This window comes from Danio aesculapii, chromosome 8 (genome assembly GCF_903798145.1).
Source record: "Danio aesculapii chromosome 8, fDanAes4.1, whole genome shotgun sequence".
NCBI lineage: Eukaryota > Metazoa > Chordata > Actinopteri > Cypriniformes > Danionidae > Danio > Danio aesculapii.
Genome location: NC_079442.1, coordinates 25,024,460 through 25,040,091, shown reverse-complemented (window position 1 = coordinate 25,040,091; position 15,632 = coordinate 25,024,460). Strand labels below are relative to the sequence as shown.

The 15,632-nt window shown below is 37.9% G+C and overlaps 1 protein-coding gene across 2 annotated transcripts in view; it reads left to right on the top strand.

Moving 5' to 3' along the window:
* ccser1 (coiled-coil serine-rich protein 1) overlaps positions 1-15,632 on the top strand; it is a 143,096-nt gene that overhangs the window by 83,487 nt on the left and 43,977 nt on the right. Inside the window, exon 10 of one of the 2 annotated variants that reach the window (XM_056463475.1) lies at positions 14,872-14,907. The exons of the other annotated variant lie outside the window; for it this stretch is intronic. Within the exon in view, the coding sequence (XP_056319450.1) occupies positions 14,872-14,874 (3 nt within the window). The 3' untranslated portion in view covers positions 14,875-14,907. The remainder of the gene's footprint in view (positions 1-14,871; positions 14,908-15,632) is intronic. 2 annotated transcript variants of the gene reach the window in all.

The following is a 15,632-nucleotide window of genomic DNA, read 5'->3' as shown; positions in this document are numbered from 1 at the left end:
CTTTGCGCACTTATCTTGATATGTCGGAGAAAATCAAAATAAACAGCTCAGTTTTCAGAACTTGGCAAACATAGTGAGTGTATTTATATACACACACACACTATAATCTGCCATTTTACTCCACATAACTCCATATAAAAGCCAGAAATCTTAGTTAATGCTGCCAACTGATTCTAAGAACAGTAAAAAGTACACATTTTACCTCTTTCCAACAGATAAAACCACCAAGAATGAAAAATCCATGATTATACGCTGTAATGGCGTTGCAATCAAAAAATGCCATGATAGGGGAAGTCAATAGGGCAAAAACAGCCATAAACGTAACAAAAGGGTTGTAAATATGAACAGTACACAAGGGTTAATAAAATTGTATTTTTTAAATGTAGAAACATATTTTGAACATGTTTATTGCAGTTAAACATGAGTCAAAGACAAGAAGTCAAATTTTGTTGTTGGCATCAAATTATTTATTTTTTTCTTCTTAATTTTATTCAGTTCAATTCATCTTTATTTCTTTAGCGCTTTTACAATGTAGATTGTGTCAAAGCAGCTTAACATAGAAGTTCTAGTAAATTGACTGTCAGTCCAGTTTTCAAAGTTGAAGTTCAGTTCAGTGTGGTTTAATTTTCATTGCTGAAAGTCCAAACACTGAGGGGCAAATACACCCATGTGCAGCTCTACAAGTCCCAAACCAAGCAAGCCAGTGGCGACAGTGGCGAAGAATAAAATTCACCAATTAATGACAGTAAAGGAAAAAAAAACTTAGAGAAATCAGGCTCATTTGGGCTAGACCGTTTCTCCTCTTGCCAAACTTCTTGTGCAGAGCTGCAGCCTAGGAACATCATAGAGAAACTGCATGTGTGTTATATACATAGAAACATAATAGATGTGATTTAATACGTATGCTTCAATGTTTCAAATAAAATTTGCTAAAGGTTAAATGAAATAATGGTTCACCGTCATTCAGCATAGCAGAAGAATTCACAAACTTATTCTGTCCCGTGGTTAATAAATTGGTAGTTTACCTAAAAATGAAAATGTACACATCCAAAACATGAGTTTCTTTTTGTCCAGTTAAAGACAAAGTCAAATTTGTAACATTTTTACTTAATTGCATTTGTTAGTTGAACTATCCCTTTAAATCCGTCAAACATTTCCCTACAATTTTTCTAGTATGCAACACATTTGAATGCAACTATCAAGATTTTTTTTTTGCTTGTTCATAAGCCCATTTCATTGTCTGATGAAAGTCCTATTCTTTTCCCTTCTGTGTGAAGACTGACTGCGCCGTTATGTCTGTTTACTTTGCTTTATTATGCCGGTCTAAGCCTGTTAATATTAAGCTCTGCCCTCCACACTGCTGTTCAGCTATTTAAATGAAAAAGCACTTAAGAGCTCATTTACTCTGGCATTCCTCCTTCCATAGCCGCGATATGAAGTTTTATGGATTAGCTTCTGTTTTGTGTTATTTCCCTTCCAGTCATAAATCTTTTTTATAGAAGTGACAGTTCTTATTAAAACGCTTGAATATTTAGCCAAACGGAAAGCCCTCACAGCCAGAATAAGTCGTATTTTTATTTTATTTTTTTGACGCTTGCCCAAACAGTTGGATCTATACCAGTGAGGGAGATTGATCAGTGGTCAGTTTCGTATTGCTGGAGGACACCTGTTAATGGAACATACTGGACATCTCCCACTGCTCGCCGTTTCAGCTCTCTAGCCAAACCCTGCTGAGAGGCATTTTGAGTTTCAAGCCTGTTTCACGAGCACTAAAATCGTTTCAGGCATCTCTTTATTTTTCCAATTCATTTTGGCGTGCTTATTTATTTATTTAGATTCATTTACGCATGAGGGGGTCGCCCTGTCTCATAGAGTCATGCTGGGGCCCATCTGATCGCTCCGTGTGGGGAACCTGTTATGCTAAACTCGTAACTTCATTGCTCAAGCCTGCTTGCTTTTCACTCGGCATGGGTCAGAGTGTGAGCACTGAGCCTCGCAGGATGACGCGCCTGCTGAGCCGTAATCGCTTTCCAGCTTTTGTATGTGAACAAAGGACTTGTAAGTGATTTTGTTTGCCATTTGTTGCTGGGTTTTAAGCCAGGGTGGTCAAATCGAGCGTTTTAAGTTGGTGCGATTAATTGTTTAAAAAGGTGATAAAACAATTAGCACTATTAATCGAGTCACTTGACAGATGTTTCATATAATTTCTGACTCCATCTCTTCAGTGCATCCTATAAGGACTCACAAGCTGAGGAGTCAGCATTAAAGGGCACCTATTTTACCCCTTTTAGAAGATCTAAGATAAGCCTTTGGTGTCTCCAGAATGTTTCTGTAAAGTTTCAGAAAGTTTCAAAATATGCATCATATTATTTATAATAGCCTGCAGAATTTGCCCTATTTGGTGTCTGAGTATACTGTAGCTGTTTTTGTAGCCTGTGACTTTAAATGAAAATGAGCTGCTTCTCCCCGCCTATCTTTCCCACGTGCATGTCTGCTGCTCATCATGTGCCAAGTCAGATAAACAGCACAGTGACAGAGACAAACTCGGATGAAGCTGAAATACAGCTCATTAGTTTAAAATACCTAGTAAGTTTATTTCATGTATTTGTGGTGGAGTTTATTCAAGCCTTTCTGAAATGATGAGTCCCACACAAATGCCTTTTGCAGTACACAGACACATATTAGCGTTTACTGACACCACGCGGCTGTGGTGATTAAAGCAGTTAAGAATTGGCAATTTTACTGTCTTTATTGCAAACATGCTCTTGTTTTAAAAACGTTTTAAACTTATTAAACTTAGATAAATCACAGAGAGATGTAACAAATATTTTAATCCCGGTTTATTTGCAAAAGAAAATTCTGTTATTGTGTGTAAACATGCTGTTATAGTAACATGGCATCTGTCAATCCACTCCTACATCACATTGTGGTGGGCCTCAAAATCAATGGGATTTGGATCCTATTTTAACGTCAGGAAATTTTTAAAAAGAGACTTGGGTTTATATCAGTCCAGTATGACCGTGGACACACTAAACATACAGACAGTTCTGTCCAAACAGCTTACAAAGGTGATTTTCATCATCATTCAGCCCTTTAAGATCTGAATTATTATAAAATGTGCATACTGTAACGTATAGCTCTGTGAAGTAGTAGGAGATAACTTCAAGGTTGTATAATTAAAGCAAAGATGCCAGTTTTTTTTTAAATACTCTTTAGCTTTATCTGAGTTATGGAGCTTTATAGTTTGGAGCTCTCTTATTCATTTTTTGTAATAATATTTGAATTTCATTATAATTCTACTGCTAAAATATATACTTTCTAATGTTTACTAATATGTTTTAAAATATAAGCTAAAAAGTTTCAAATATGAGCAGCATGGACATTGAAATATGTTGTTGGAACATATATATATAAACTGATTTAATGTTTCATCCCTTCTACATTAATTGATTTGATTGACATTTTGATTGACAGGCCTTACATCACATTGTTCTTTAAAACAATGAATGCTGCAGCTGTATTCTAGTTTTACTGAAAGCTATGCCAGGAATTTTTCATTCGGTTCATTCTTTGAAAGATTTTAAACACTGTTGAACCGAATATATGTTTTAGAGTTTTTAGCAAAAATAACTGGACAAATGTATAGAACAGGGCTATTCAATTAGTTTGTCATGGGGGCCAGTTAATGAAAAGCATCCCAAATGAGGGGCCGGAGAGATATGACTTGCAATATAAGTGATGACACAATAGCATATAAGAGCCCATATGTTGTATTTGCACTCATAAAGACACCCACATTGACTTTTTCTACATTAAAACGTTATTATGTTGTATTTTGAAAATGCACAACATCACTGCATTGTACAATGTGGCTTTTTTACAAGCTTATCCAAATGTTGTATTTCGAGGCACAAAATCAGTGTATGGCTCAAGTAGGCTTGTTTTAAATTGCGTAACAATTAGGGGTGCAACGATTGTAGATTTTGGTTGTACGATTATAGTCTGAATAATGTTTATGGTTTCACAGTTATCACCATTATTATGCATTTATTAAATTTAAAACACCACTAGTTTAGAAAATAACAAGAAAGCTTCTTATATTTTAAAGTGTTGTTTATTGCTGCTCGGTAACCAAATACAGCACAAATATTAATAAAAAACAAACAATAGTCCATTTCCCTCTTTGGACTTAAAAAAAAATGAAAAGGTTTTTAAATTTAAACGAGTGATAATTTTACAATGAAAATAAATGATATAATGAATAAATAAATAATAAGAAGAATAAATAAAAAATAGCATTTGTCTAAAGTTAATTTAAGCTATATATTAGCTAAGAATTTAAATGAATTGTTGTTATTATCTGCTTTCATACATACATAATCATTTTAATAAGTTGTAATCATTCATCTACCATGTCTTTTGTTTACATTGCACTAAAAGCCACACACAACTCTCACCACTACAGCGTGAGATATTTCTACTGTGCGCACCTGCAGGGCACGAGTGCGTTGGTCCGCTTGTGAGCCGTGCATGCACCGCTTCCAATATGTGCACGTCTCCATTGGAAACAATGTACTTGCGTGCGGAAAAGATGCAATATGTCAACAGCTTGCTGCTATAGTTAATCTAATGTGAAATGCGGCGTTGAGAAGCCTTTAATGAACAAAAGGGTTAATAGTGAAACCGGCTTATCATTGCATCCCTATTAACGATATCAGTGCATTGTACAAAAGGCCTTTTCTACAAACATATCCAAATGTTTTCGGCTGCTCACGCCACTTACTTAATGTCAGGTGACTCATGCTCTGTGCAGCCTTTAACTGCAGCTCCTTCTGTATTGAACAGATGCACGCCACATCATAACCATAGAGGTCGTTTTTCAACTGAACTAAAAAATTTTGTGGTGTCTTGGTCACACTATTTGGAGGGCCGGAACAAGTTGCCTTGGGGGCCGGGTTTGGCCTGCAGGCCGCCAATTGAATAGCCCAGGTATAGAAGCTGGAATACTTTTAAACATAAACAAACAAACTGAAACAAGGTCATTAAACTATTCAACTTCTACTTCACCTTTTAATAACCTTGTTATACCTTTTACCCATTTAATAACCTTGTCACATTTTTATTATTGTCAAATGTTTCCAGTCTTTTTGTCCATTTTGTGAAGACTTTTTGAATCCAAGCCTGGTTACATGAAAAATCCTTCACTTCCCCTCCACAGCTCTTTTTCATAGCTCTACCTGAAGCAGTGATGGCTGCGGCCCCATATGGTGTGATGTAACACAAGCTGTGGGAACCCTGCAGTCGGGGTCTGCCCTCATCCCTCAGGGCGGAAATAGCCCGAGGTGATTAGACTTTAGAATAGGGGAAGTCATCCTTCATGATGGTTTTTACCTTGACCTGTCAACTTTCACAGCCTTATCTCCATCTGATTTTTGTCAGTGGTGTAAAGCATCTTCAATGTATTTAGTGACCTAGTGAGGAGTTAGATAAACAGATAAACCCAGGGCCAGTGCATTAATGAGACGTGGTAAGTAGGTGAGCTGAATTAATGATCCCAGATAGAAGTTGTCCCTGTCCATGATTTCAAAGATATATGCTTTGCTTTCAGGGCCACGCTCGAGTCAGCAGCTCCGCTGTTTCCTCTTGCAGGAGACCATGTGAGTTTTTTTTTTTCAGCCTGTTTTGTGGTTGTTTGTGGTGTTTCCACTGAAGCATGGCATGCTGTTCTGCCACCCAGGGTTTGGGCAACTGGTCCTTCTCTCTGTAACCAAGCCACTCTCTCCATTTGTTTTTTCCCTTTTTTGTCTGTTAATCTGAGCACCTTTTCTTCCAAGCAAAGAAAAACAGGTAATCACTGCACGACTGGATTCTCTTCTCCTGGGAGTACACCAATGTTCCACATCGAGGTTATTCTAGTAAACGAAAACTAAGACTAAACAATTGACAATTGGTCAAACCATTTTCGTTAACTGAAATAAGATTTTAAAAAACACAATAAATGAAAATGTTAAACTAAACTAACAACAGTCACTGAAACTGAAATCAAATAATAATTAGCAAATTATTCATAATTCATAATTATTCATAATTAATAATTCATAATTATTACTAGCTCTGTGGTTAATTTTCTTTAGAGAAGATTAAATAAGTTTAGAGAAGAACCTACAGTGCAGATAGCGCTTTTAGATCTGGACACATCAATCAAGCACCATATTATTATATAAAAAACATGTCTTTTTAATAAACATACACTACCTGGCAAAAGTCTTGTCATCAATCTCAGCTGTAAGAGCAACAAATAATAACTTGACTTCGAGTTGATCGTTTGGAAAAGTGGCAAAAGGCAGATTTTACAGACCCAATCATCACAAATACTGCAGAAGACCTAAGCTACTTCTGATGCCAAATGATCAACTAGAAGTCAAGATATTATTTTTTGTAAAACTTGTATAGGCGACAAGACTTCTGTCAGGTAGTGTATGTATTCTATATTTTCTGCTTTTGCTCAAAATGTGAACGGGGCATGTTTAACTAAATATAAGGGGTTCAGATGTAAAATCCTCTTAGTGGCATCTGCAATTTTCTTCTAAAATAATTTTTTCCTCACATTTTTTATATTTGTGTTAAGTCGTTTCACATTAAAGACTATAAAGGAAACCCATTCTTTGCAATATAAATTCAATTGCCCACACACAGGAGACCTTTTTGATGGCACTTAGATGATTTTGCATCTAAACACTTCAGTATGAAGTGTATATACCAGGGGTTCTCAAACTCAGCCCTGGAGGTCTGGTGTCCTGCAGATTTTAGCTTTAACTTGCCTCAACACACCTGCAAGGATGCTTCTAGAAAGCCCAGTAAGAGCTTGAATAGCTAGCTCAACTGTGTCTGATTGGGGTTAAAGATAAAAGGACACCGGACTTCCAGGGTTGAGAATAAGAACCCCTGATATATACAGTATGAACTTTAATATGATTTAATATTAGTTTTTGTTCAAACTGTTATTTTACTTTAATTACTAAGAGGATTGCACAGACATTAACCATTAATGCAACAAACAAAAAAACTAAAATTTACAGCAAATTCACAAATAGTATCAAAATAAAAACTTAAAAATGCAAAACTGTAATAACCTTGTTGCACAAATTACAAATGCCACTTAAAGATTGTTTTAAAACACCATCTCTATATCCGACACTTGTTTTGCTCAGAATCTCTGTGTTTTTTTTTTTTGTTTTGTTTTTTTTAGTTAAAGCCCTTTAACTGTCCATCAAGTATTACTCATCTCCAGGCTCATTCGGTGCCAGCACTTCAGATCCAGCCTATTGTGTCTCCCAGTTCGATAATCATAACTTATTAAATGGCGAATCTTTAAAGTAACAGTTGAGGAAGCGCACCGAGCATACGTGGACTGTGTGTGCAGCATTGTAATCAACCCAGACGGTAGAAAGTGCGGCACCCGGCACTCCGTGTGCCCAGGGCGACCGGAACGGGAAGATGAAAGCTCTGTGTTTACTCAGGTGGAGAAGCTTTCTGCAGAGAAGCAGCGAGCCTCTGCCGCTTTGATCCTCTTTGTCTGTTTATATTGATGTGTACAATTGTGTCTGTTGTACGCAGCGAAAAAAAATGGCACAAGAAGAGAGTATCTGTTCTGCATTACCAGGCAATATTGACCTATTTGTTAACAGGAATAGGAACTCCTGGGATACGACTGACGCTGTTCCAGTGAATTCGGGCTGCGTGAGATCCGCAGGCCATGGATTGAGTCGTTTCAAGCTTTTGTTCTGGCGTTAGTGCTTAATTAGCAGAACACTGTCCCTCACCAGTTTGGTCTTTTATGTCTTTGCCAATGCCCCTCCCTTGTTTGTTTGTTTGTTCTTTTATTTACGAGTTCAGCATGTTTTGCGTACGTTAACCATCACCCAGACCAACATTTGAAATGTGTGGCGTCTAGACCCACATGTTGTAGTTCCCTCTCAGTTATAAACACCCCTGGGAGTTTGCGTGCTCGCGATGGCGGGTAAGTGTTTGATGCAAGATTCGACTCATAATTAAGTGGCACTTTTGTGGCGTTATATACAGGATGAGATTGAGATAAGTGAGCTGGACGGGGGCCAGGATGTAGTCAGGTAGTCTGTGGTCCAGCCTCTCATTCTCTTATGGTTATTGTGCAGACTAATGAGATTTCAGCCTTTAGAAGGATACACGGGCTCAGACAGGCTTTGTTTTTAGTCACATCCTGTTGCTGCAGCCTTACCGCTGTATCCTAAATCAACTCGCCTGAAGGGAGAATAGGGGAGGGATGGGAATTCTACTGGGACAAGGCAAGCAGTGGGAATTGGACTGATTCTGGTTCAGATTCTGATTCCTTAATAACTCTTAAGCTACATTATATTATGTATGAATTCATTTTAAAAGATTGCATGACCAGTCTCATTCAGAGGAAGCAAATACATAATCTGCTTTCTCCCCTCAATTTTGTCACAGTTTTCTAGCATCCCTCTATTGCCTTAGCCAATGAGGTTGGTGACCTCACTCACTCACTCAATCACTCACTCACTCACTCACTCACTTACTTTACTTCGGTTTAGTCCCTGATTTATCCAGAGACACCGCAGTGGAATGAACTGCCAATTACTGCATACATGGGGTATGCAATGATGCTCTTGGCGGATGGCCTTCCAGGTGCAACCCAGCACTGAGTGTACACTACACCCATACACTTTCACTCATGCACACACTACGGTCAGTATAGTTTCTCCAATTCACCTATACAGCTTGTCTTTGGACTGTGTGGGAAACCGGAGCACCCAAAGAAAACCCATGCAAACACTAATGCTAATTCCACACAGGAGTTCTGGCCCAACTGGAACTCGAACCAGAGAACTTCAGTGCTAGCCACTGAACTGTTTTGCTTATCTTTAATTATTTTCATATATTTGCATTTAAGTGTTTAAATACTATGATGTGAATAAATAACCAATTTCAGCAACAGTGTCTTGATAAACTGAGATTTATCAAATTGTATAGAACATTTTGATAAATTCAGATTAATCAGAAGATTTGATGAGAAACTGAAGTTTATGAAGTGACACTTAAATCAAAATATTTGATTCATTTTGCCGGAAGTGACAAACATAAAACTTTGTATGTAAATGTTTATACCTTCTAAAACAGTAGCTTATAGATAACTAGATAAGGCTAGCATAATGATACTAACATAAAATAACTTTAGATTTCACTTTAGATTACATGGACACTTAAATGAATCGGATTGTAACAGGGGTGTCCAAACTCAGTCCTGGAGGGCCGGTGACCTGCGTAGTTTAGCTCAAACTTCCTTCAATACACCTGACTGGAAGTTTCAAGTATACCTAGAAAGAGCTTGATTTACTTGTTCAGGTTTGTCTAATTGGGGTTGGAACTAAACTTTGCAGGACCTCCGGAATTTGTGCACTCTGAGATTATAAGCACTTGAACTAGGCATGTATATTTGTGATAATGCATGAGCTAGAAATATAAAGTTTGCAAGCAGAGCCACTGTAAACATTTGGAACATTGAAATAGCTTTTGAATGCCGCTTTGCATTGTTATTTTACTCTTGGAAAAAGGGGACTTTGTAAAAGTCCTTTATTAAGTAAAGGATAATAATATAGATGCAGGAGGTTGTAATCACAGAATAAAGCCCAAAAGGCTTATTGGCAGCCTGACGCGAAGTCTTGGATGTACTTTATCCTGCTTATTACATAAAACATAAAACTTGCCACAAAACATAAAAATAGACACCACACATTGTTCTGAGATGATGTTATGGTTTAGCAAAAATTTTATTAAACAGAACGCAGAAACGAAAACCGCTGATGGAGTCACAAGATGGCACCAAACAGTCAAAAACACAAAACTGACAGAATCGAAACCGGCTGAATAAAGCATACTTTTCTATAAATTATTCATTCACAAGAAGGCGTAACAGACAAGCAGTTACACATGAATATGGATGTAAGTATATGGATTTGATCCATGGATTTTTATTAAGTTCCCAGATGAGCCGACGTTATTTACTGGTTGTTAACTGGGAATAACATACCTTGGAATGTCACGATTGACCAGTCAGAATCAAGTATTGCAGATAGCCATGTAATAATGTTAGATATTGTATATACTTATGTTTAGAAATGTTTTACAAGTATAAATATATGCATTAATATACAAAAAGCTATATATGGTCTTCTGCATTTACAATTAAACACTGTATAGTTGATTTTGAGCTCTTGGGTTTATTTTACAATCCACAGAACAAAAGAAAGTTTTGAAATATCATAAATGTCTCAAACAGTGAGTGACATCAGTTACATTTTCTTGGATTATTTGGAGTAATCATTAGCAGTTCAGTGGGTGAGTCAGATGCTAGTTCAGTAACCTTACAGACTGCAAAGATGATTCATTAAAAACAAATGATTTGAGTCAATCATTCTTGCTGAAACGTTTCACTTGTATAAAGTTATAAACCACTTTTAAATTCTTAAATCAAGACAACCCAGAGGGATCGTGTGAAAAAGAAAAAAAGATGGGGGAATGGATGGTGGGATAGCGCAAGACGTGCACTTGAAAGTCAGCCAAAAAGACAATAGATTAGGTGTAACAGGAAAGGGATATATAGATTTAGAGTTCTTCTGAGGTTAATAGAGAGATGGCGACACATGCCAGTCATTAGATAGAATGGCTCTCCATCTGGCCTTTCTGTTGAAGAAGCATCAGGTGGAGTGTGAATGTGTGGGTGCTGCTGTGGCGTGAGAACATTCACCAGCGGGACATACTTGGAGCTCACAAAACACTGTAGGTGTCCAATAGAAATGAAGTGGTATCTGGAAGTAAGAGGCCATTGAGTCTGTATTGTGTTTCACACTTGTCAGTCTTTTTCTCAAATTTGTTCTCATTAGCTGCCCGTAGAAAGGAGGCCACCTTTCCTGTCCTTTCTGCTTTTTTGATAAAGCACAGACCTCTTAGCTTGTTGTTTTTTGCTCCGCTGGCCTGTATAAACATGTCCATGATAACTTTGTCAAGGTAAAAACTGTGATCCTAAGCCCTGACAGAAGGTCTGAGTCCCTGTGGACGGGGCCGACTGGAGACTGCCCGCAGGGTGTTCTCCGCTATTAGCAGAAGGTGAGCACAGGTCCAGTCTATTCGCCCTCCACCCCCACTTCAGGACCGCTATAATAGAATGCACATGCAGCACCTTGCTGTGGACAGATGGCTGGGAGAGGCAGGAACGTTGCGCCACAATGAAGAAGTTAATAAATAAATATATTAAACGGTGACATTCAGCAGTAATGGGGATCAGAAACTCACATTTATTTTTATCGAAGTTGCTCTCCAACCATGCCAATGATTCGGTTGTCAGAATGAAAAAAAAGTCACATTCCTCAGCTCTGGCTGCCCAGGAAACAGATTTGATTTTGCACGAATCCCCTTCAGAATATTTATGAGTCCCTGGTTATATGTTCAACCCTTTGCAATATGAATATGATACGGCTGATTTGCAGTCTTGCCATTGTGTGCTGATTTGAGGCTATATTTAGGACTGCGGATCAAATGTGTTTTGATCACTTTAAAGGACAACTCACAGTTTGAAAGTAGTGGAAACAAAGTTACCAAACATCAATCATTAGGGGGGATTAATTGGTTGGTTTGGTGCAATTTTGATGTTTCAATTGTCATTTTACAACCCGAACATTGATATCAGTGAATATTATTTTCTCTGTTTTACATGCACTTCACAAGCACTTGTAGCTTAAGAATGACTGTGACATCTAAATTGATATTTCACCCCAAATCTATTTTTTTTCATAATTTGTTCACACAAATCATAACAAAATAAAACCAAAGAATGTGCCAATTCCAAACAAGATGCGTACTGTATATGTTCTTGTAGACCTACAATCCACTGAAGTCTGTTGTCACCTGATACAGATTCTGGGTCCAAGTGCTCTATTATTGTAATTTATTATTTATTGTAATTATTGTTTACAGGGCACTGTAATACTTTCAAAAATCATGATCGCAATCAGGCCAAATGCAGGTAGATTTTAGCTGTGGTGGGTTAGACAGCCTCTCCCACTAGCCACTTAAATTGTAGTTTTCTTAAAAGCAGGGTTCGACATTAAGGATGGCCCAATATGCCTGCAAATGAGATCTTAGAATCGAGAAGCAGCGCAACTGACAAAAATAGTGTTCGCGCGAGCAAAAGAAAGCAGGTGAATGCTTTCGCTTTAACCATTCTTTGAACAGATTGTTAACAGGCCTAACATATACTGTATGCACATATGTTCATTGTCAAACACGGTATGTTTTTCACCTGCTTTATTTTACTTACAGTTACTTTTGTTAATGTGGTTTAATTATGGTTAAACTATCATTCATACAAAAACATTGCTTAAATAGGAGTTTAACTCCCCATTTATGTGTCATTAACTGATGATCTGAGAGACCTAGCCATAGTTTTAGAGACATGGATATAATTCTTTTTTTTTAAATGCCAAATGTGAAAATGGCGAGTGGCTAGTAATGTTGGAACACTACTAGCCACAGTGGCTGGTGTCAAGCCCTGATCGCAATATATATATCAATGCCTTATATCAGGTGGCCAATATGTTATTTTTTATAAATTGTTAAAATATTGGTGTCTGTGATGCAGCAAGTCTAGAGACTGTAGTGAACACTGATTCTGACTTTAATGTGTGATAAGACTAAAAAGTGATCTCACATCTTTTCTCTTCTTGTTGAACTGCTGAATGCATCCTCCTTTGTTTGTCCCTTTGGAAAAAAGTGTCTGCTAAATGACTAAATGTAATGTAAATGACAATTCAAATGAGTAGCTGCTTGGACCCAGAAACAGAATTCCATACATCACGACTTAACAAGCAGATGGTCGTCGCATGTCGGTAAGATTGTATGGTGTGAAGCCACTTCTGCCAACACCACATGCAACAGATTTCTACCTTACTGTCAAAGCAGCATTACCTACTGGTAATCTGGAGAAAAACACAAGGGTTTGGATGACATTTGGCACCGGGCCAAGATTGTTTAGTTTGATCAGTTTATTCTGGTGTTTTAACTGTAGATGCCAAACCATTGTAAAAATTTACATTTCTGCCACCTGCTGGCTTGGAGTGTTTAGTGCTTGATGCAGCCCTCGACAGCGAAGTAAACGACTGTTATTTTACCATAAAAATGCCTCAGTATTAGGTTGTTGTTCACTCAAATATTGCCTTTGAGGATTAATATTGTCAATTGCAGTTGAAAAGCAGTTGGAAAATTATCAGCAAAGCACATGTATTGTTTTCTGCTGGCATACTTGAGTCCTTTAAACATTAAAGTGAGTCACAATGTACTGCCAGTGAATTCAACAAACAGGATATTCATTAATTTATCTGTTCCAAAAAACAAAAAGTCGTACAGGTCTGGAACAACATGAGGGAGAGTGAATGATCACAGAATGCTCATTTTTAGTTTCTTTGATCACCCACTTTCTTAAATATTAGAATACCATTAGTATTATAAGAATATAATGAGACAATTCAAGTGTGCAAGGCTAAAAGAATCAAATGTTTGAAATAGTGTCTCTCATGGAGGTTTGCAAATGCTTAAAAGGATCTTGACTGGAATATATATTTTATTGTTCATTAACAACTTTTTCAATTTAATTGTTGCAGCTCAATATGGACTGAATGGGTTATATCCTCAATTAGTTGTTCTGCACGCATGTTCCTTTCGGCATATGTTATTGGTTGAGGAAGGACACTCAGTCCTGCGCTGCAATGCCATAATACAGGCCTTACCATTGCCCACAGACTGCAGAAATCAATGAATATATTAATTTACTGGAGTATCAGGGTTCACGCTGTCTTCATCTGGATTTCATGCGATAGGACGGGAAATAATTTATGGACCAACCTCACCTCTGCGTTCTTTTATTAAAGCTCGGGGCAGATTACCATTTTTGCAGTTGTTTCAAGTTCCCTTGTTATTCTTGGCAGTGATATTTTCCCTCAAGTTTCTCTCTCTCTCTCTCTCCATCCATGCCACATTGTGACACAGTCACCCACCCACGGCCTCCTCTAGCATCTCCTGCCTCACTTTCCAGCCTCTCCATCTCGCTGTCAGACTCCTGTTCTCCTGAAACACGTTTTCAAACACGTTCCCAAACTCCTGCTTCGCTCATTATTATTTTATTAACCTGTAAAACAATCTAGATAACAGGATGAACAAATGTGGGAATTATCCATTTTATTTCCCTTCGCTCTCTCTCTCATATATATTTAAACACAATTTGCTCCCTGTAGCACGCAATTAGGTCGGCGGAAATTGGTAAATTGCGTTTGCCTTTGTTTAGTGCAGATTAGTGCTGTCGGAGTCCCCTTTTAAAATATTTGCCATTTTGCATTATCATAATTCAATTCCAAAACTCAATACCTTTTAGTGTTGCAGATATCTTATCAAGAATTACCTCATGGCTGTTGAAAATTGCTCGGGCCTGTTTTTGTTGACCCCTTGTGCCTGACATTTTGTTCAGTGTTTAAATGAAATGCGAATTATATCCATTCCAGCTTTTCACTCTCAGTCCCCCTCCACAACACGCTGCCCACCATCATTTGAGCCAAATAATGTTTTCAGCTTCTGCTTAAACCAACATAAGTGCTAATGCATCAAATCTGCAAACCGCCACAAGGCATTGCGTTTTGTTAGCATGTAAAGCTTTTGATTTTCTCTCCACTTCACTGAGTTTCCTTTCTGTCATTTGTACACATCATGTTCATCTGTCTCCATGTTGTTTTGTTCTCCCCTCTCCCCTTTCTCTTCCCATGGGTGCAGTAAACAGAAGCAGTCCGCGCCGACAGCAAAATGCAGGTAGGGTGTATTTCTGTGCAGAGCGGCTCTGTCTCTAATCAAAGGCAGGCGGCTTCATCTACCAAACCTCACCTTGGCTAATTGAGGGAAACCGCAGCGCTTTTAAATTGCATCAACAAATAATCACGCGCAAATGTCTTAATTGCCGCCGAGCTGTACAGTATATGAAATTACGGTGATTGTTGCGTACTAATCTTATCAACTCTGTCCTAATCGTCTCTGCTGGGGACATGTTGATTGCTTGTTTTATTTCAATCCACACTCGCAGAATCATCTGTCTTTTCCTCCCAAATCAGATGTTTCTATTTTATTAATTTATTTATTTTAATGGGAACTGCTTTCATCGTAATGGCACCGGTGCTTTCTGTTGAGATTGTTGGCAAAAACAGAAATCACAAACCTGCATTGTAAGCGTTGCGGTAACATATGACAAATAGAAACACGGCAGATTCCAAAATCCACAGAAGGAGATGTCCGACAGTCATTTAAACCTCAGATTTGTGTGCGATACGGGTAATATGGAGGAAGACTTGCATATACATATTTATAGCGCAAACCTCCAACGCCGTTACAGGGAAAAATGTCAATAAGCTGCAAATCACACCTATATTTATTTCTGCCTGCTCTATCTGCATGGTGTAGTGGGTGCAGGAAAGAGTCAGACCTGTCGGCTTTGCTTTTGCATTTCTCTAATGTGTGTTTTTAGCAGGTAATGGTAGTCAGAA